Source organism: Copidosoma floridanum, unplaced genomic scaffold, assembly GCF_036245765.1.
Source record: "Copidosoma floridanum isolate Cflo_tuat_1 unplaced genomic scaffold, Cflo_Japanese_pri ptg000031l, whole genome shotgun sequence".
NCBI classification, from domain to species: Eukaryota; Metazoa; Arthropoda; class Insecta; order Hymenoptera; family Encyrtidae; genus Copidosoma; species Copidosoma floridanum.
Window position 1 is genome coordinate 4,649,567 of NW_028321908.1, and position 23,585 is coordinate 4,673,151.

At 29.1% G+C, this 23,585-nt stretch overlaps 1 protein-coding gene across 1 annotated transcript in view; it reads right to left on the reverse strand.

Moving 5' to 3' along the window:
• Positions 1-252: 252 nt before the first annotated feature.
• Positions 253-23,585, reverse strand: part of Eip63E (cyclin dependent kinase Eip63E) — a 331,847-nt gene continuing 308,514 nt past the window's right edge. Inside the window, exon 7 of the mRNA XM_089597237.1 lies at positions 253-1,199. Within this exon, the coding sequence (XP_089453363.1) occupies positions 1,108-1,199 (92 nt within the window). The 3' untranslated portion in view covers positions 253-1,107. The remainder of the gene's footprint in view (positions 1,200-23,585) is intronic.

Here is a 23,585-nt window from a genome sequence, read left to right on the forward strand (position 1 = left end):
AAAACGATTTAATTTTAACGAAGAACTCATATCAACGTTCCCATAAGTATTTAAATAATTTTTATTTGATGTCCTAATTACAGATACACTGATTAAAATTTTACAATACTGATATCCACTTTGTTGAAGATGTAAGCGTGAATTATTCTTTTTGGAGTACGCTCTTAGTTTAAGTGTTTAAGTAGTTTAAGTGAGTTTAAGTGCACTCTTATAATGCAAAATAACTGTTAATTTTCACTTATTTAAAAGTTTGTATTGACTTTAAATTTTATACATTTTACTTTGTAAAAATACATAACATTAATTATGGTATCTACAAAATTTACTAGTATCATTTTAAAGGATACATCTTGTGGAAAACAAAAAATAATATTACACGGCTATATATTTCATATTTTTTCATAATCAGCAATTAAACAGAGCATTAGCAGTTATTTTCTAACGGATTAGCATTTCAACATGTTACAAGTTACTTACAACATCGTTACAAAGTTTATAACTGTCCCTCCAGAGTATTAAAAAAAAAATTAATAATTACAATTAATGATACAAATATTGATTTACTGATTTACGGGGGTAGATTTCATTGTGTTAAGTAATATAACTTTACCCTTGTTGGTACAGATCTCTTAATATACATGAAATCAAGGATTTAACATGCATGCGAAAAAGGTTTTTAGTTAACTTCTTTTATTCATTACAAAACACTAGTTAACACTATGATTATTTAGGTCTCGTATGTCTTCTGATTAAAAAACTGTATCATTTGAAACTCAATAAAATTGAAAATTTTATTTTTTTATTATTTTATGAAAATCTTCAATGCAAATTCTATGATATTTAAACTTTTCATAAGTCTTAACAAGACATTTCAATTTAATTTATACAATCTTACATGTACAACATATTTTTTTGTTGTTGTATGAAATCTTAAATCTTCAAGATAAAAAAAATAAAAAAAATACAGAGTATCTTTTTAATTTAAAATTTTTGGAGTAAAATATTTAATTACAATATTTTAAAAATTGCTCTCATTGTAGTTATATAAATTCTTAAGAGTCATCTGAAATTACATTAGTTTCAAAAGTTATTAATCTAAATACATTTTCAAGTTTTAAGTGTTGCATGTCGGGAGTCCGTATATGACTGTCGTAATTCATTGTGTAGATGACATCCTTCAACACCAAATATTGAGACTTCTGAAACAAAACGTAAAAATACTTGATGATAATAGTAGACGATAATAATTAGCATGTATTCACTATAAAACAAGAAGTCAATACGAATTTTTATACCAAACAAATGACAATTATGATATATTCTAAACAATCAGCATACATGAAATGATGGTTGTTGTGAAAGTTGAGAGCATGAAGAGAGACACTAAATTTGTTATATGAATGTCTTTGATGATTAAAAACTTATTTTCATCATTGTGAGTTTTAACTACGATATGTTGATGTTGAGCATCAAGTCTTATTCTTTCACTACCAAATTATTTATTTAGACATCAGGCAAGAAAATGCCTAGACATGGTGAAGTTGAATCACTATTTGTAAGTATTGTATCGCAACCAGTCTTAAAAAGCACCTTAAATTATAGATTTAACTTCACATTTTTGCTGCTACTCACTGTTTTAATCAAAACTAGAATAAATACTTTATTGTATTTCAAGGACAAATGTTTGATTAGGTAAACACATAAATTTATTTTTAATATTCATTTTTTTTATAACCACGTCTCTTTGTTGGACGTAACATTGTGTACTTGACAAGTGAAAAATTTTTGTTTTTTTTGTTTTACACTTGTTTCTCTAAAAGCCTACTGGTAGCCATGCTCATGAATAAAAAATATCATTTATAATTTTAAAATTATTTAAAAAATTATAAATTACATTTAATACTTATAATCAATTTAAAAAACTTTCTTAATCGAGTAAGATATAATCATTAATAATATACATTACTGTATGAATTACAAAAATTTGTGTTCATTATTCTACAATTTTCCTACTTCTTCTGAAATTCTTCTTATGATCACATACCACTTAACTGTTCTAAACACAAAAAGAGATATATGTCTGCTGTTGCAATTATTTTTTTTTACAGACATCCTTTACCACCTAGGTATAAAAAGTATCGATCCTATAAGCCTAACCAGTAAAATCCGTTATTCCATCTCCCATTACCCATCTGAATCCCATAACTTCTATCCCAAGTAACTCTTCCAAACTCTTCTTTACAGCCTTACCCAACCATTAACAGTGGCTCTGCCCCTCCTCTATACCTATAGTGCCGACAAAGTATATTCCAGGTCACTCTGACGTGTAGTGTCAACCTTAAGAGTCGAGAACAAATTCCAAGCAGATTTATTTTTTTTAAGTTGATCTGACCGAGTATCAAACCCTTGTCTCACTAGAGCAGCCTTACATTATCCCCTAACTAACTGAGCGATAACCACTTCATTGTTTTTGTTAATTTAACTTAGTTAAAAAATATCTTGGTCCCACTGATGTACACCTACCACAACTCAACTCATTTTTTGACTAAGTCCCTTACCATTTCTCTCTTTCTATAAAGTGAAGAAAAATTATGGATTCAAAAAAAGTAATCATTATAGGGCAAAATACAACGCAAAAACAAAGTATCATATACTAAGAAACAAAGGAAAAATTTTTTTTACCTCATTTTAAGGAAAATAGATAAAGAACAGAAGGTATGAGACTTGTCACATGTTTGTAACGTTGTAAAGGTTTTTGTACTAATGTCAAGACAACAGTAAGCCAGTTTGATGTTTCAATCATCTCACTTAAATAGATTAATAGTGCTAGGTAAAGATAATAACGTCAAAGTAGCAAAGAAACAGTCATTGATGTATTAAGAGAAAAAAGGGTAAGGAGAAAAAAAAAGAAAAGTACAAAGACGTAAGAAGATGTAAAAATTACATACAATTATGTAAAACTGTAGAAGTAAAGAAGCAAACTATTTACAAACAAAAAATTTATCAAGAGGATAAAAATTTAGAAGTTACATTTGTTTTTCTCATACCCTCGTTGAAAGTATGACTTCATTATCTGTTTTCAGGGAGCAAAGTGCAACATTCCTCCCGGGTTAAGAATCGCATGTACTACTCACAGGAAAAGTATTTTAATATCCTCTGCATGGTTACCTCCCTTGCCTTCGGCTTGAGAGGTAGTTTCCTCGCAAATACCAAAATAATTTTCCTATTAAGTGTTTAATTTCCTGGTAAGTGTTTTTACCATCCGAGGTATTATTTTACTAATTATTAATGATTAAAATTATTATTATTCATTATTTTTAATCGTTTAACATAATTAATTAACTCTTAGTGTGTAAGAGGGACTGCGTGACGACTCAAAATCATCCATCTGGATCATCCAATCTTTAGCCAATGCTAGGTCTTCACTCGCTCGACGAAACATACACTACGGCAGTGGCAAGAGCGCTTTTTATGTACAATATTCACCATTATATAATACCACTTAAAATGTCAATGTGTCAACTCTCTCCCTCTTTTACACACTCTTGCCAGTACACTGGCTACGAGCTCATCTTGACTATTGTGAATCACTGCTCAGCCACCCACCAGCGGCACCAGCTCCAGTGGCAGCTCAAAATTCAACAGAAGCACTATCTTATCTTGCCCAGAGCCTCTAACACAGGGTACTCATCGATGTTCAATGGTGACAGCCGACTCCCCCCCACACTTCCTCTCACTATTCGAAGCTCCCCACTCCTGCCCACGAAGCAGTCGTCCTCATACCCTACGTTATAATAAAGTCCACGTAAGTGGCCTTACCAACATTCGAATAATAATGAGTCTCTAAGGCAGCCTCGTGAGTATTTTTCAAATAGCAAGCTTTGTGACTGGAAACGACACCCGTTAAAGAAAAAGAAGTTTTTTAAGGTTCAAACAATCTTCTTCTTTGTTTTTTATGAAGTCTAGTTAAGTATCTTTCTAACTACTCTTATCATGTGCAATTGTTTTTCATCACTTACAAAGTTCATACTGTTCCAGAGAATTTATAAGTAATTATTATAGTGAATGTATTACTTCTTAAATGTAATAAGAAAATTAAATTCAAAAACTCAAATTTTTTATCAAAAACTATACAAATGTTCTATCAGATAACAAAGAACTTATTTTGTAAGAAGCGAGAGCGCCTGAGTATAATATGGTTATTTTTGTATCAAACGTTTGTAAAAGGTACTGAAGGTATAAAAAAAATTGTATGGCAGTAGTGAAGAGGCAGTCGCAGGCATGGCGTAAGAGTTTTGGCAAATATTGGCTTAATTTCTTATTGCATTATAATAACACAGAAGTTCAAAGGATTTGTCATTAATTTATGGAAGGGCTGCTAAAGAAATAGTTTTGGGACGTCAGTAAAGAGCTAAGTGGAGTTTTCTTCTTATTAAACTACTGTCGTACTATATTATATAGTTGAACAGGTGGAGTATTCCACACGACCCTTTCACTGCACCCCACTGCTTTTTCATGTTATCCCTGTCACACTTCACGAAATAAGGGATATTCGTATCGTTTCTCCGTAACTTTAACCCAATAAAATTTGATACAAGATTACTTTTGCCCTTTACTGCTCTTCTGCTCTGCGTAGACACTTTTAAAACAAATACAATTCCTGCTTCACTTCTTCTGTAAGAAAATATTTTTCCATAGTTTTTACAAAAAAATTTATTACACAAACAAACTTTCTGATCATGTTAGAAAAAACTGTTTTTAGAATTAAATTTTTTTACTATTTTGTCACACCACCCAAGATGCAATTATATCGACTTTATACGTAATTATAACATACATAAAACTACATAATGATTCATCTCTTACATATATTAATATATAGTAAGTCTAACATTAAACATTTTTATAAGTACGTATAAAGTTCTTGGTGAAGAAAATTTTTTTTTTACATTATCATTGATCTACGTACCTAAATTTTTCATAATTATAAGAATATAAAGATAGGGAACATTTCATCCTATGAATATGGCTAACTTTTGCTAGCCATATTATAGAGCCTTATCAAACCACAAAGAATTATTATTCTACTCCCGCTTTCTAATTTGGAAAGCAGAATAAAAAGAAAGTACGGGTTTTGAAATGTAATTATTCTTACCCCTACTTTATCCATCTGTATGTTACTTCAACTGTTGTAGAAAATCGTTTAAATATCTGCAAAACACAAAATTCAGTTAATTGAATACAAATTTTGGTACAAAATAATTGTACAGCAAAAAAATTCTTTGAAAACAATATTTTCTATATTCGAATTACTTTTTGCATCTTAACAATACTACATGCAGTTGACCGTAGGAAAACAAAAGATTTAGTAAGTATAAAATCAATATTATTAAAACTTTGACCTTACGATTTATTAATAGTCATGGCGAAAGTAAAAAAAATGAGAATTAAGTTATATGCAAAATTAACGGCATTGGAGAAAGATTTGTAATATGCAAAGATATTCTTAGAACGAAAACTTTTTTCTAATTTTTTCTTCAATTATAATTTTACCTATTTTATAGTATGTAGCGTTCAAAATTTCATCTATTTTGACGAATAGACCGAAATGATGAAGCTAATTAATAATATAAGCATATAGCTTAAATATTCGGATTGTATTAACACGGTCAAAAGATTGTGTACTTTAAAATTTTCCACACATTAGCATCAAGTAAATGTGTACTATGCGTATTCAACTTACTTAGAATGCACTATATAAAAAAAACTTACTATGCTTTTCATGTTGTGAGTGTTATTTTAAATAGTTCTGTCAAAAATCAAAGAAATTTTTGTTAAAAAACAACTTAGAAAAGTAGTATTTTTTATTTACATAATTAGAGAAACATGAAAAACGTAATAATACTATTAAATTTTATTTAAAGTCTAATGTTATGATATATTAAAATAAATTTAGAAACTTAATGTAACAATTTATTTTTATTAATCAAAAATTTTATCTTATCTTATATTGTCTATATCCAGAAAATTTTCAACTTCGTTTCGAATATATTTGCATTAAGCATTTTTACATCATGATAAAGCAATGTATAATGATTCATAAAAACGGAAGTTTTCTTAAATATGAACCTATTTTATGAAAACTTTGACCTTGTAAGCTAATAATGATCATCGAAAACGCTAATTGTGAAGCAAACCGTTTGCTGTATACTATAAAAGGTAAGATAAAAAAGATTCTGTAATAAATGTTACTCTAGAAATACAAATCGTATGTTCAATTTTCCTACAATCAATTATTTAAGATTTAATATCATGCTTTAATAATTTTGTTATTTTAAGTATTGTACCATAACACAGTCCTTCTGAAAAACATGAGTTTTTTTATTAAACATAATGACATTAATTTTAAGACTAAATTTGTGAGATGGTAGACCTTCACTAAGGGAATGGAAATATTTGATTCGAACATTTACATAAATACTGCAATCAGTTTTGTCGGTTTCTTTTTAAGTTACATAATTAATAGTCTAATAAGTCTTACTTTCTTTGATCACTACTGTTAAGATTTTATTGTAAAAAAAATGTGTTAAACTGTTACGAAATGTTAAAAATACGTTTTTTTTTGTTTTTTTGTTTTTTTTTACCGGGTTACCGCGACAGCACTAAGGCTAAGTCGCCGTATGTTTTCTGTATGATATGAACGACAAAGATAAATTATTACCCGTATATAATGTAATTCTTGGTATGAAAACTTTATTGCCTTAGTTTTCTTCAGTTATTATTTCTGCTTCAATACTATATTTAAATAAATTAGTTATGTAAAGTCTAATACCATTGTACAAACCATTAAATATAATTAAATACACTTTAGTTTCTTATTAATATAAGAGTTGCACCCACTTTCAAATTTAAAACATGCAGTAGTAAGCCTTTACGAATGTTATTAGGAGTTTCAATTGGAAAGTTGATATCTATACTATCATATGAGCAATAACTACATTCATATTTTGCATAATCTATACTGTAATACGTATGTTCGATTACTTTAATTAAACTTAGAATTTTGTTGTTTAAGATGTAAGATAATTTACTGTAAGTTGTTAAAATTATTTTGTTAAAGTCATCTTTTATAACATCTTGATCTTCATAAATTTTTTTGCAAATGTTATCAATTTTCCATTCCTTAAGAATATTAAACGATTCTTTTGTTCCATTACCAATCTTCATTAACAACGGAGCAAATTCTTCATTTATGCAACGCATCTTGTTTTATAATTTAAAAATTTTAAAGTTTCTCCATAGGAATAAGTATTCTATAGTGTCGTTAAATATTCAAGTTTAACTTCTATCCTTAACCACTGGAAGTATTTGCCTGAAGTCACTTCCTAAAATGAATAATTTACTACTAAACGACAAGCTATTATTACTTAGGTCTTTTAATGTTTCATCGACAGTTTTCAAAGCTTTTTTAAGGATTATTAAAGCTTTTTCTCAAATAACTACATCGACTTTGTAATTTTTTTTATCAGATTCATATTCTAAAAAAGAATTTTCAGTGTTAGTCATATCTAGCAGTAATCAAAATGTTTATAACTTGTCATTCCCGTGGGTATTAAAATTGAAGCTATTCCAGTTCCAGCCGTAGAAATAACTCTTTTTTATCAGGAAAAAATAACAAATTAATGTTTTGTACATACATTTTTTTCTAGAACCTCTAGGACCATTAACTAAAAATAATTTTGTTGCACTTTCAATTATGTCATTAAAAATTCTTTTTTTAATCACTTTTGAACTTAACAAAAAGACCTTAAAGTGTGTTTCTAAATTTACAACTGTTTAGTTTTCTTTATTATCTTCGGAAATGATTGATAAAGTTGGTTCTAGTGGTTCAATCTTTACATGATTCTTTTAAAATTTGGAAATTGAATTAAGCTGTAATAAAAAATTATTTTCTTTATTTTTTTTTTTAATTTTCAATGAAAAATGTTAAAAATTTTTCTCATAAATGTTTGCCACAAATATCGTCAGACATAACAAACCCCGCCAAAAATTTCCTCAATTAGCATGACAGCATAACGTTACATGCTTCTTTAAAAATATTATCAACTTGGAAATCGTGTTCCACTTAAATGAAAGCAAAAGCAGCATCTTTAAATGTACTATAAAGTATTTCGTTAACTGTTTTCACCATTTTTAAAGATTCTGCCCCATTAATGCGATTAGAATAAGTTTTCAACTAACGCTCCGAGTATTTAAGGAACACTATGTTAAATTAAGTTGACCTATTGTTAAATGATTTTAAACTCTTTTTCGTTTCACCCAAGTTTTTGTTAATGAATTAAAACAGTAGTATTTGAATATTTTAACATAGCGAATTTTTTTTTAAAGTTGTCGTTTTGATTTATTTGAAGCAAACCGTTAAAGCTGTCCTCGAGTTTTCTGTAGCTTTAACCTATTATTTTTTTCATACATTACTTTTTGTTTATTTACAACATTTACTAGTAAGTTAAATACCGAATGACTTCATCCACTAAGATCTGATAGGAATATTCGGTATGTTAGTAGAAGTGGTACCTTTAGAAAAATTTTTTCAAACTTGCTTCATTTCTTCCCATTTAGGGTTACATGTAACAGTAATGAATAAATCGGGTGTTGTTTTTGTTAATTTTTGCATTATTGCCAATGCATCTTGGTAATGTTTTTGTATTTATCTTGGGCCACCAACGTATGATTAAGATAAAACAAAAATGTTTTCTACTTTATTATTTTCAAAATTTTATTATTGGTCTTATGCACTACGTATTATATCATCTACTAGATATCAGTAACATTCATACCTTAATACTTTTTGATAGTTACAAAAAAGTTCATCCTGTTGTTTCCTACTATTATATATGCTTGCAAAAAGAATTGTTGGATTGATCTTTCAGCATCAAGTATAGGACTGAAAATTTTACTGTTTAGACGATAACAAATTCCATACAAATAATATTGTAACAACGTGGGATTTCGAGCTTCTATAAAAGTTTTAGCTTATTTCAACTCCTCCATCCTATATCTCCTGATAGAAATAGTCAAGGAAATCTAAAAGAAATTCTGAACGAAAATTAAGTATTATGATTTCAAAAAAAGGAAGTTTCAAAGATAACATAAACATTACAATTTTTAATAAGAAACAAAAAATTTTTAATGTCACAAATAGTAAAATAAGATCAAACTATAATAGTTTGAAAAAAATGTATCAAAAAAAAGAAACAGATACAAATAAAAATGTTATACACAAAAAACAAAAATTTATAAAAACGAGCAATTCTGGCGATCAAATCATTATGAAATGCTAATTTTGCTCTGCAATATTTTAGCAGAGTTAAAGACAACAATTTAATTTTTGTAAACGTGGAAGAATATTTTTACCTGCTGTAAGTCTGTATGATAATAAATTAAAGGAAATATTGCTAAACGGTTATGATTTTAGATATTTTATTTGATATTACAATAATCTTTTCTCTTTTGCATCATTTAGTACCGATGTCGCAAGTAAAAAAAGGCTATTTATAATTTAACAATTCAAGGTCAAGTTTGTCACATAACATTTAGATCTATTATAACGAATTCTCATAATATAACCTTTCTTACAGTCAATATACATACACGATGACTTCACTTTTGTAGAAAAACGTTTAAAATTCATGTGCAAAAAAATAAACACGTGTTAACTAAATTACAAATATAGAACGTCTTCAAAACTACGAAAATCATCGGTACAACAAACCTGTAACAGCAGAATGTAGAGCTATAGTTATTCTAAAATCAGAAAATATTGGAGATTGTGACTTGTGTGTGTATCCAAACTAAGTTTAAGTATGAAATTACATGAGTCATAATTAAAGACTCAAAATAAAGTGGTTATTTTAAATTTTTGACTCTTATTTTGAGATAGAGTATTGGAGAATTGGCGATATAAATATATATATATACACTAGGGGGCTCCCAAATCCTGCACACCTTTGCACTAACCCCCACAATCATTCGTTGTTCCATACTTCTTTAGAGGAGTGTTGGTACATATCTCCCATTTTGATAACTTTTCTAAATCCTAATGTTTCTTGAGTAATAGTGTAAATAGTTTTTTTTGATCCCATTCACGTCTCACATTTCATGATACGATCAGTATAAAGAATTCTATTACTCTTGATAAAATGTTGATGGGGATGAGAAAACAGTTTTCAAATAAACTTACCGCTTCAAGCTTTATATATATATTATTAATTTCTAACCTTCAAAAGAGAAGACTATTACATTCCATTAAATTTATTTTGCAATACAAAGAACTACAGAACTTCCTTACTAACATGTATACATCCAACAGCACAATAAATATTAATCAAATTACTCGATTAGTTTTGTAAGTCGACCTATAATAATGAGTCTCCTCAATAGAGCATTATTTCAGAGATCTGTATTATTCTAAAACTAAATATTATTTCAAATTATGGATTTACTAGTATTATAATATACAAAAAAAAAAAAGTAATAAAATTTTATACATAGCTTACTTACAATGCTACCAAAAAAAAGCTTAGGGCACCAAAAATTTAGGGTTTAGGGTTACCCATGAATTGTAATAGAATTTATATACATTCATTTATGATCTTATCTTAAGATATAAAAATATATTATTTAAAAGTTATTTGTATGTATAAAGTCCATCTATTTGCGTCCTGAGAGGCATGAAATAATATATTCATAAAAAAAATATGTATTCGAAAGTAAATAATCAAGTATGTAGAAAAACGGTAAGACAGTGGGGTGTCTTGATAAAAATAATACGACTGAGAATAACAGAAACGAGGTCCGCAAACACCATATCAAAAATACATATGTGACCAAAAAATACTAAAGACCAGAAAAACACTAGTATATATGTATATATATTTATGTATACACTAGTAGAGCCCCACTTCCTGTGCGCTTCGTGCGCAAAAGCCCATAATTATTTCTATTCCAAGCTTTTTCAGGTGATGAAAAATATTTTTACATACATAATGCATTTGTACAGTATGAAACTGTTCTTACTAGAAATATGGTAGATTAACCTATTATCAAACCTGCCTTAGTTATTGAGGGTGTAGGTATAATAACAGAAATATTTATGAGAAACTAATGAATTCGCATAAACTATTTTTTCGTTCTAAGAATTAATTGGATAACGTAGCCTACAAAACTTCTGGTAATTAAATTACTGACACTTTGATACAATTAACACGTAAAAAATAAAGTTGCCTCATCAAACTACAGTGTTTGTGTGATCTCGGATAAAACTCACAGGGAAACGAATACTTTACTATCTTATAACAAATTCGCTGCCTCAATTGAATAAATCGTATAAATGTAACGACCATATCGTAATACTTTTAACTAAGCTTTAAGAACTTTTTTATTTTTATTTTTATTTTCTTGATTTTCTATTAAAAACAAAGTCGATAATAGCTGCACTACTTTAATCGTGCCCCTTATATTGATGCCCTCCATTAGTAACACTTAGAAGCGTATCAAACCGCAACTTGTCCTTTAATGGATTTGCTTAGATTCATTTTTAATGCAATAAATTGATGTATATATCTACTACTATGAAAAAAACTTTATAACTTTCATAAATATGCACACGTCACATACAAACAGTTCACTTAAGTAAATATTCAGCTTAAAACGGCTCAATGCCATAGACTCAACATTAAATATATTGAAATTATTGGGGATCGATTCCAGAGTCAAATAAAATTTTTTTATTGAATTAATTAAAGATACATATCATTAATTTTTCAATAAAAAATGTACACTTACAGTACACTAGGTAAACTATAAATTTTTATTTAAATCACAATAAAATAATTTAATATCATTGCGATATAACATATGTTTCCTGAAAGTTTTCCTTAGATTGTCGATAGTAGGGCCATTTACCCATCCGTGAAATAATGAGAAATTGTTTGCATGTATCTCCTATTTTCATAACTTCTTTAGATCCTGATATTCCTTCCATAATAATACAAGATAAACTCTTTAATCCCATTTTTCTCTTACATATGATGATGTACTCGACATAAAGAATTTTCTCCTCCTTGATATGGAGATTGCCCAACTATATTTAAATAAACCTATTGCTCCAAGCTTCATATACATGTTTTCAATTTCTTAAGCTTCAAAAGAGCAGACAATTTTAATTTCATTTTACTTTATGAGGAAAACAATCAATTACAAAACTGTCTTATAAATGTGTATACATCCGACAGAACGATAAATATTATTCAAAGTACTTGACTTCCTCTGTGAGCTGGTCTCTTTAATAGGGAATTATTTTGTGGTACGTATTATTGAATAATTGAGTGTTGTTTGAATTTATGTGTGTATTAGAGTTATGTGATATATAGACAAAAAAAATTTCTGCACAGTTTATCGTCAACATTATTTAAAAAATGCTTAACGCACAAACAAATTTAAAATTATGTTACTTTTAATAGAATTAAGATTACAAAATTGATGATCTAACCCATAGTGATATCAATAAACGTTTTAATTATTTAAATGTATAAAGCCTATCTATAGGCGTCTTAGGCATTGTGAAATTATATAACAAATAAGTACCAAAAATCAAATATTTAAGTATGCTTAAGGTCGGCGAAAGGCAGTAAGGGGTTATAATAAAAAATAACAGAAGTGAGAATAACGGGAATGACGTGCGTTGACCTTGTTATTAATATATTGAATACCAGCAAATAATGTCTATCTATAAATACACTCTATATTGCTGATAGAACAAAATTAAAAATAAAATAATATGAATGCATATATGTATGTGGGTAGGTGTCAGGGTCTGTTATGGTTAGTAATGTTTCAGTAAGACTTTACAAAAATGCTGTAAGGGACGGTGGGAAGTTGAGAAAAACTTTGTATCGGGTGAGAAGGGGTATGCGAGCGGGACACAAGGAAGACGTGACGAAATAAAGGGCAGTAAGGATCTGACCAAAAAGTTATATGGGCCAAAATAAGATAGAAAATAACAAAACACCACCGTACATTGTAAAGGTACAGTCAGGGTTTTTAGGGTAATGAAGGAGGTACCTGAAAGGTTGTTAGGGGAGTGTAGAAGGTTTGTATGGATGTTTCACACAAACAACTAAACAAGAAAGAAAGAAATGTTAACATATATGGATCATTCTGCCGTAACTGTCTCAGATTCAGCTTAAAATTTTTGGTTTTTTTGTATTGAACTTTATAAATATTTTATTGCTAATAATTGCTTGTCAATACATAAAAAACAATTGTCTACAATGAATTTGCTACAAACTATTAGTGTCACAACTTATACAGCTTTTATGATTTTAGTTGGGGGTCGGAACTGACCTCTTTGTAAAAAATACTTATAACTCGTTTTTTAACTGTAGAAGTTTCGGAAAAAATTTGTACGGATACATTTTAACATATTAATACTAATAAAATAATTTTTGAATAGTTTCTAAGCTTTTTTACAGTTAAAAATTAATATTCTAAAGTTTCAAATTAAAATATAAGGATTGCAATTACATACGAAATATTTAATTTTTATTATGACAATTAAAAACTTTTTTTTTACAATAATTTATGAAAAAATTGTTTTTTATCATTCGTTCTAGTACTAGCAAATGTTTCATTTAAATGTGATAAGTATTTCAACATTAAAACACATTATTTTGCATTAACTATTAATTTGTTCTAATACTAAATCATAGTTATTTGACTTAAAACTACAGTTTGCTAAGATATTTGGTAAAAAAGACTTATTTACTCAATAAATATAGTCAGCTGTGATTTTAGTGGCTTTGGATAATCTGCTACTCCACCTCAAATTCAATGTATTTAAATCACTGACTATTTTATTTAAATTTTCTAATGTATCATTATTCTAATTTTTTGGTTCTTCTTTGAACCCTGTTACCGAGCCATTTACAAAAAAAGTCGCAAAACTATGTAAAGAATAATTATTCAATATTGAAAATTTAAATTTCCAACGACTCAAGACTTAAAAATGTATAGAAACTTAACTACAATTAATCATCAATTTCAGGGGGTCAGAACTGACAGGGTTGGAGCTGGCATTTCCAGCTTTAAAGCACTCAGATTGTCCACGAACGAGACACACTGACTTTTCCTCTCATACAGTATCTGTCATCGCCAAAAAGTATAAGAAAGTAAAGTTTATGTACCTGTTCAAGTAAACCTAGTGGGTGGTTAGGGGAGGGTCGGAACTGACCCAAGTATTTGTTCACACAAAAAACGAGAAATGATCCACTCGCCAGTCCTGGAGATTTTGATTTTTAGCCGCATTGACCAGTGCAATTTTTTAGTGCCAGCAGGTAATTCGAAAATGACCGTGAGGGGACGTTGCAGAGCTAAATTAAGCGTTTTACAAAGCTATTTTTGTGCTGATCATAATATTTATATAAATTGAGGGACAAAAATAATACATTACACGTTCTTATTTATTTGCTAAAAGCATGTCTAATTTTAGTATAAATATAATCTATGATAACTAAAATTTATAATGTAGGTGGAAAAATTCCGAAAAGAAGCTTTATTTTGGTATGCGAGAGTCTTTTGTTTGAAAAGTTAAGTTTTGGACAGGGGTTGGAACTGACATTTTGAGGTGATTTTTGCAATTTTCTTCGTGAAAGGGACAAGAAATCGGTCACATCTGTAATTAATCAAGAATTCATAACTTTCAACATATTTTGGCACTGCAAGCATAATTAATTTTATTATCAAAACATCGTACGAGCTCTTGACACGATTTGAGCCAGTTATGGCGGAATCATCTACATATGTATATATGGGATGTCCCACGTCAACTGAAACAGTGCTCTAGACATTTTTTAGAGATCGGAAAAAAATGTTCATGGGCTTAAAATTCTGAAAAAATTATATGCTTTCGAATGTTGATTAGCAGATTAATAAATTTAAAATGGCGAATCCAATATGGCGGCTATTTTTCCAAAAATCATCGATTTATGGAAATAACAATATTCTATCGTCTTCGAAATTAAATTTTTAAAAGAAAATGATTTCTTTTACTTTTCAATTAATTTTTTCGTTTCCGAGAAAAAAATTCTTAAATTTTTAAAAATATTTTCGCGTGATATAATACATACTCTAGTCTTATGTAGAAAACACTCGTCTTATTAAGAAAGTTTCTAGAATACCGAGATATTAAATGTTGCATAATTATGATTATGTTATACTTAATAATTATTCATGTATGCTTAATTAAGGAGGGCAACAAAAAAAAAGTTATGAAAATTAAATACAATTCATTTCACATTGTTAAGTTCGTACTTTTATTATAAACTTTAATAATAATATTTTGTACACCCATAGCGAGTAGGCGGATATAAAGGAGGTTTACATGTGCGTACTCGAGGTAGGTATACGATATATGCAGGATAAATACTTTTATATGGAGTTTTAAGCTTCTGCTGATGATTTTATTATAAGAAAAAATACTACCCTAATCCTAATTGTAGCTGAAACTCATCAATACATTTTACAAGTATTCTGAACGTCCAAAGTATAAAAAAAACAAAATTGACTTTAGCCTATAAGGCCTGTACTATTTTTCCCTGACTCGGCTACATACATCGGCTGAGATCACGTGACGTCTTGGGATCCCAATGCGATAGCATGTGTTCAAATTTGTACTAGCGAGCTTGGAGAGAGTAAGTGGACAATCATAGGAGCGCTGCTGATAGGTTGATGCATTGCATAAGATTAACACGGTGTTGCGTCCACCATTTGCGTCAATGTATAAAAATAGATATACGGGCCTGATACCATTGTCTGCTCACTCCTTCCAAGCTCACTTATTTGTACAAGGCAAAACAAAATACACTTCGTCAAGTATAATAAATGAACGACTATAAAAAAGGGTCATGAGATTTTCTGGAGGCATATGAAAGCTCCATATAGCTGATGAAATATATGAACACCAATCACCAAGCAAAACTTGAAAAACTCAGAATAAGAACTCAGGATAGTAAAAATTAGGATAGGTGGAACTTCATGTGCTCTATGGCATGCCAGTGGGTTGTATAGATCTCGGTACAGGTGGAACTCGGTATAGCCGGAACTCTGATGCACCCCTTTATGTCAGTAGGGTGTGTAGAACTCGGTACAGACGGAACTCGGTATGGGTAGAATTTTGGTGCTCCCCGACAACTAAGTGGGGTGTGTAGAACTCAGTACAGGTGGAACTAGGTAGAGGTGGAATTCTGATGCACCCCTAAATGTCAGTAGGGTGTATTGAATTTGGTAAATCTGACACTCAGTATAGGTGATTACAAATCGAAGCCTAGGTGTCCGGAAATTCGAAATTATGGATTCAATATAATGGCCAATTTATCAAGGATCAAAGCAATTTTAATTTTTAATTTACCCAGACATTGTTTGTTCCACTTTCTTGGAATATCTGACTTTGAATTCGTAAGATGCATCATTACATATTTCAGTACCTAATAAACTCTTTCATATGACTATTACTTGATAAATAAGATTAAAATATGTATTTTATCACGCGAAAAAATTTTCAAAAATTCAAGAATTTTTTTTTCGAAATTCGAAAACGAAAATATTAATCCGAAAGCGGCAGGAATCACTTTCTTCTGGGAATTCAATTGAGAAAACGATAGTATTTTTTTACTTCCATAATTCAATGATTTTTAGAAAGGTAGCCGCCATATTAAATCCACCATTTTGAATGTTTTATTCTGCCAATCAACATTTGAAAGCATATAAGTTTCCAAAATTTTAAGCCCATGAATGTTTTATTGGATCTCTAAAAAATGTCTAGAGCACTGTTTTAGTTGACGTGGAACGTCCCACATATGTCTTCCTATGTTATATAGTCATTTCACACCCAAAGCGAGGCTATCTACACTCCCTCTTCTTGATCTCCCCTCATCTAATATTTGACCCATCCCTCGGCCCTCCTTACAACAAGAAAAAATAGTTTTTATTTTAATAAAAGATTAACCCAATAAACTTTTCATTTAGCACCTCATTGTCATAATTTAATACATTGGCCTCCTCACAATTTTTCTTCCCCCCTCCTTAGCTACTCTTCAAACCACTCTTAGCCCCTCTCAGAACAAGATAAAATAGTTTTCATTTGAATTTGAAACAAACCCAATAAAATTTTTTACTACCCCTCAGTCCCCCTCGCTGCACCGCAATTAGTTCTTACGTCTACTTGTCCCCCTCTTTCTCATTCAACGCTTCTCTTAACTCCTCACAGCCCTCTCACCCCCTTAAAATCAGGCAAAATTGTTCTTATTTCAATGTTAAATTAACCCAATATTATTTTTAACTACCCTTCCCTTCAGCCCCCCTCACTATCCCTTAATTTGTTCTCGTAACTGCTTACCTCATCTGATTCTCTTTTCACACTTTTCTTGGCTCCTCTCATTTTTCTGTAACTGCTCATTCCCCCCCCCCCATTTATTCTTTTTCCACGCTTTTTTTGCCCCCCTTCCCTAAGCCCTTTTTAATAAGAAGTCAAATTTTTTTATTTTCATGTAAAATTAATGTAATGCAACTTTCGTCAATGGTTTCTTGTAACGTTAATCCAATTTTCTATATTATTATCTATTTTTTTCACACCACCAATGACGCAAACAGACAGGCACGTTGATATTTTTTTTGTTATTATGTAGATGTGTGTGTGACATGATAAACGTATGTGTAATTATAATATTTTATATTATGGTAAAATAATAAAACAATGGATATCATTGCCAATCAAACTTTTTGTGGAACCATAAAAAAGTATTCTATTAAAAAAATGACTTAAAATATGATATATAAATCGAAAGTACTCCATGAAAAAATATGGCAACATGAAAAAAGGTAAAAATTTGTTAGAATTTTTTCGGTATAATATAATAAAATTATTTTAAAAAATTTTCAAAAAGTAGAACGCTTTTAAAAAAATTATTACATTATTTATTGTTTTATTATATTTTATTATATATTATTGTTATGTGTTCCTTTGTTTTCCTCTGTGAATAAAAATGAAAATAATATATTTTGGAAAAATAAAATATGTATATCCCTGTATTATACAGCTATTTGTGTGGGGCATTCCACATATCCCCCACAACCCCTCCTCCCCATAGACCAACCACATATAAGCTAAAATTCAACCGTTTTTACGTTTGATTTAACATTTTAAACTTTTTCCTGAACCCTCCCCCTCCACGGCCCCTCCACAGCCACCCACATCATTTTTCTTGTACCTCCACAGCCCTCTACACTATATTTTTGGTCTCTCAAACTTTCCTACATCATTTTTTTTGTCCCTTTGCAACGTCCTCTATTAAGTATTAATCATCCCTCTTTTCAAGATATTTAATTATACTTAGTTCAAAAAACAATTACTTTCGTCTATTTTTCCACACCGTTTAGAAAGCAAATAGATGGACGTTATACATATTGATGGAGTATAAAATTCATGTAGTAATATTAATAAATCATACAATAAAAACCGTAGTATAATTATCATAAGATAATTTTCATTTATCAATAAGTACAAAGTTCTTGGTGCATTCCACTTTTTTGTGTTACTATTATTTTGAAAAAATATAACATTTATTATTTCTTATATGCATAATTATTAGGTGATATAACTACGTATACAAATTAAAACGTTACATAATTATTAAATAATAAAAACCATCGAAGTATCGCCTAATATAACAAGGTTGAGTGCATAACCTACTAAATTTAGATACATCGTAACCACAAACAGATGGAACTTTCACTTATTCCTTTGTCGTATACATATTATAAGGTAATAGTTGTATTAACATTTTGTAAATCAATAAATCAAAGTTTAGTTCAACAACTGCAATTAAGAATTTTAATGATAATAAAAGTAACCAAATGTTTTAAAAACATTTGTAATAAATTGTTATAAACTGGTAAAATATAAATTTTGTTAAAAAAATTAGAGATTTTTCACGCTAAAAAATTCAAGATAAAATTTTTTTAACAAAAAAGTATCATTATTTAGACCCAGCACATCATTAGCACGCTCACGAGCACATACATGCACGTACACCTGTGTACATTTCCATGCGTGCAGGTAAGTGGTCCCATCCAAACGCTAGTCTAGGAAACAAGCCAACACTAGAAGAGAGCGGGAATGCGGATAAGATCGTGCAACAGCACGGCTGACCTGCGATCTCTTACACACACCACACGTACAGCACGGCAGTACTTCCTCTCCACGGCAGCCGCCCACTTGAAAGGGGGAGCCCCATACCCTCGCACCTCATAGGGAAGAAGAGAGGTGAGCCAGAACCCTCCCAGTATACCTACTATCTACAATTATTTTTTTATGATAACCACAGAAATTGAATAATCTAAACTCCTGTTCAATAAATAGTAAAAATCTACACATAATGTTTAAAATGGCTCCAGCGCCTAGTGCCGTATCAAAATGGGGAGACTAAAAATTAATCGTTATTTTCTTTAAAATATGGTATAAAATTATTGTAGAGACTGTTGTAAGCCATATTCTACATTTTATCTGTTACTTTAGTGAGTAAATATAAAAAAACAAAAAAGTTTTATGGTGCCCTAATTGATGAACTGTTACGGTACGCTCCTAAGTTCAAGAATGTGGCAACATTGCTCAGCTGTAGTTGTACCTATATATATGTACTCTGCAGAATGCAGACAGCTAAGAGCTGACTTGCACTCGCAACTGTATACTAAGTCTCCGATTATTTAAAGATTTTGTTCGATAACAAGACACTTTTCTCATGTCATCGAAAACTGCGTAATAATATGTACAAGATGGTATATTTTTTACACCTTACGGGTTATTTATATAAGTGCAGCAGTAGGTTGTATATCGCGTAAGCTTGCATTTCCTATCTAACCCGTCTTGAAACTACGATTTTGTAAGCATGATTTCTTACAATTTTCATCGGCAACCTTAATTTTTTTTTATACGAATAGAAAGATGGGAATTCAAAGAATATAATTTAATTGTATTAACCTAGGTTGGGTTATTTATAATTTTAACATTGAGGCCACTAGAGCCACCTTAAAAGAACCAATATTTATGTATGAAAATTTAAATTTAAGTATTATCTTATAGCCAAACTGTATTTATCTATCTGTAAGATTTAGGGGCTTTACAAATTTTTACGCAAAAAAAAATTACTTGTGACTTTTAATAAATATTTATAAAAAAAATATACAAGATGTACTCTTTTTTTATACATAAATATAATAGCTTTTAGTTTATTATCACAAATATTGCCAATTTATCTATAAGAATTTTTAAGTAAAGTCAGTAAATTATGTAAAAATATCTTTCCAAACAATATTCTCTATTTCAGTATTTGTCTGCCTTTCTACTTGAATGAATAAATTATTTCTATCTTTGCATCTTGATAAAGCCACATACAGTTCACCCTTAGAAAATAAGGGTTTCTTTAAATAAAAACCTACATTATTGAAACTTTGACATTGAGATTTATTTATTGTCATAGGAAATGCAACAAGAATTGGAAATTGTTTACAATACAAAAAAAAAAGTAATGTTGAGGAGTTTCCTGTGTCTAAAGTTATTCTTGGAATAAATACTCTAATTCCAAATTTTTCTCGAGTTATTATTTCTTCTTTTATATTATACTGTAAGAATTTCGTGATTCGTAAACGTGTTCTATTACACAGTCCATCTGATATACTTGAATTTCTAATTAGCATCACTATTGCACCAACTTTTAGATTTAGTTCATGGGGTGGTAATCTTTCTCGAATATTGTTTAATATTTAAACCGAAACATTTAAGTAAATATCATCGTCCAATTTATCAACTCCTTTATAAGTTGCGTTATCTATACTATAATAAGTTTTAATTCCTCCAGTTAAGTTTTTAAATATTTTATTATTTAATTAACCGGTGTACTTGTTATGTGATGTAAGTATAACATTATTCATCGAATAATTATAGATATTGAAAAAATATGTGGGAACATACATCATTTGACATCTACTTTTTGGAATGTTATAAGTTTTTATTTCCCCTTCCCCAATTTCTGATCATAATTTTAAAAATCCTTTATCGTTAGAACGAATATTGATTTCTAATTTTGAAATTTGAAAGAAAATCCATAAAAATGAAGATTTAATAGTTTGTTCATTTATTATTTTTCCATTACCGTTTTTTATCACTGAAATAATCTGACGAAAATCACCTCCTAAAATAATTAATTTATTTCCAAAATATTTTTCAGTACTTCATAAATCTCTTAACTTTCTGTCTATTATTTCCAATTTTTTTTTTTTATCATTGAAGCCTTTTCCTAAATTATTGAAACAACTTCTCCTAATTTTCTTTCATCCGACTCGAATTTTAAAAATGCACTCTCTATATTATTAAGATCTTAAAGAAGTCTGAGAGTTATATGACTGGTCATCCCCTTTGGAAGCAAAATTGATGCTATGCCAGTCCATGCCATTGACATGATTTTTTTATTTTAAGACATAAAAAAATAAATTAACGATTTATATAAATAAGTTTTGGCGACCCTCCAGAGTCATCTATTAAGAAAATATTGTTTTTCGTTTGCAAACAAAATGAAACATTTTTTTTTGGTCATTACTCAAACTTTTACACATCGTGCTGAACATTTCTCTACTGAAACGTATTTTATCATCTATATTTTCTTTTTTACTCTCTATTATTTTTGGTGTAGGTAAATTAAAGGATTTACATGATTTATCTTCTGATTCTAAAATTTGGTGAATATGTAGAAGAGCTCAGTTATCTTTATTATTAGGCAAACTCTGCGTAAAAAATTCTTTTTATTTATTACATATTTTGTTACCTTGAACATTTTCTGAAATTAAAAACCTAGCAAAAAATTGTCTCAATTGATATGGAAACATAACAGTAATTGCTTCTTCAAAAATGTCATCGATATTTTCATCATTGTCTATTAAACCTATTGCAATTGCAGTATCTTTAAAAGTTTTATAAGTTATTTCTTTACATGTTTTAATATCTTCGAACGATGTCGAACCAGTTACTTTATTTAATACAAGTTTAAAAAAAAATCTTTTATGATCTTTTAGATATTATATGTTTAATCTACATATTGCAGTATTTTTTATTACAGTTTTTCTTCTTTGCTAAATTTTTTATTTGTTATTGAAAATGTAGTATTCTGGAATGTTCATATACTTTATGGATTTTGCAAAGTCATTATGTTTATTTAATTTGAGCCAAGCTGTCAACTGTGTCTCATAGTTTTCTATAACAGTTTTAATATTATTTTTTCCAAGTACAAGTTTTTGTTTGTTTTCAAGGTGAACAGCTAAATTTACAACTGACCTCTAACGCAAATTGGGAATTCTTGCAATCTCAAAGCTGCTTCCATTGGACCTACATATCTAGCATTAACGTAACTATTAATTTTACCAATTATTTCTTCATCTTGGTCTTTTAATTTTTGAATTTTGATGTATGCTCCGTTACAACCTTTATACATATAGTCATAAATATATTTTCATGCTTTGAATATATGCACAGGATTCGAAGTTGATATGACATTTATATTTCATTAACAAAAATTTATTATTCGGAACGACCATTGAATTATCTACTAAAATTTCATCTTTTCTTTAAGAATTATAAACGTGTTTTTCGGAAATATTATTTATTCTTCTATATGTAGGGTAACCATTCGTTTGAAATAAAGTTACGTTTGTAAAAGATTTGGGGAAATGTTTTGTACATTTTTTATTAATCATACAAGGACTTTGTTCTGTATGAGGTCCATGAAGCATGTGTTTAATCACTAATTTTGTGAGCTTCGTATTACCAGAAGGAATTTCAGCTGAAATAAATGCATCAATTTTTTCAGGTGTAACAATTTTTTATCAGTATGCAAAGTTACTTAAATATGTTCATGAGGCAGACTACGTTTTTGAAATTTGATAGTATAGACGTGTGCTAATACTTTACCGAATAGATCGTTTTTAATCTATTAAGTCATCCAAAACTGACATTAATTTCAAGTTAAATAGTCTAACAGTTAAGTTTGGAATAGCATTTGATGTTGTATTTTTAGAAAATTTTGATAAAATTAACTTCAATTCTTTCCATTTAGGATTACATGTTACTGTTATAAATAAATCTAGTCTACCACATTTCCTCATTATAGACATTGCATCTTGATAATGTTTCTGCATATAACTTGGACTTTCAATGTATGTAGATAGGAGTATAAAAAGATTTCCAATTTTCTCCTTTGTCTCGAAATTTTTAGAAATGTTGGATGCACTATAACAATTGCGTCTTAGGAACCTTGATAACATTCTATTCTTAAATTTTTTTGATTATATCTAAAATAATTTAAATAGTTATATTCAATCATGATGTAAGAATGAATTAAAAATTGTTGTGTCAGCCATCCCCCGTAAAATAATGGATTAAAATTTATTTTTTCGGAATCGGAAAAAACTTTAAAACTTTTACG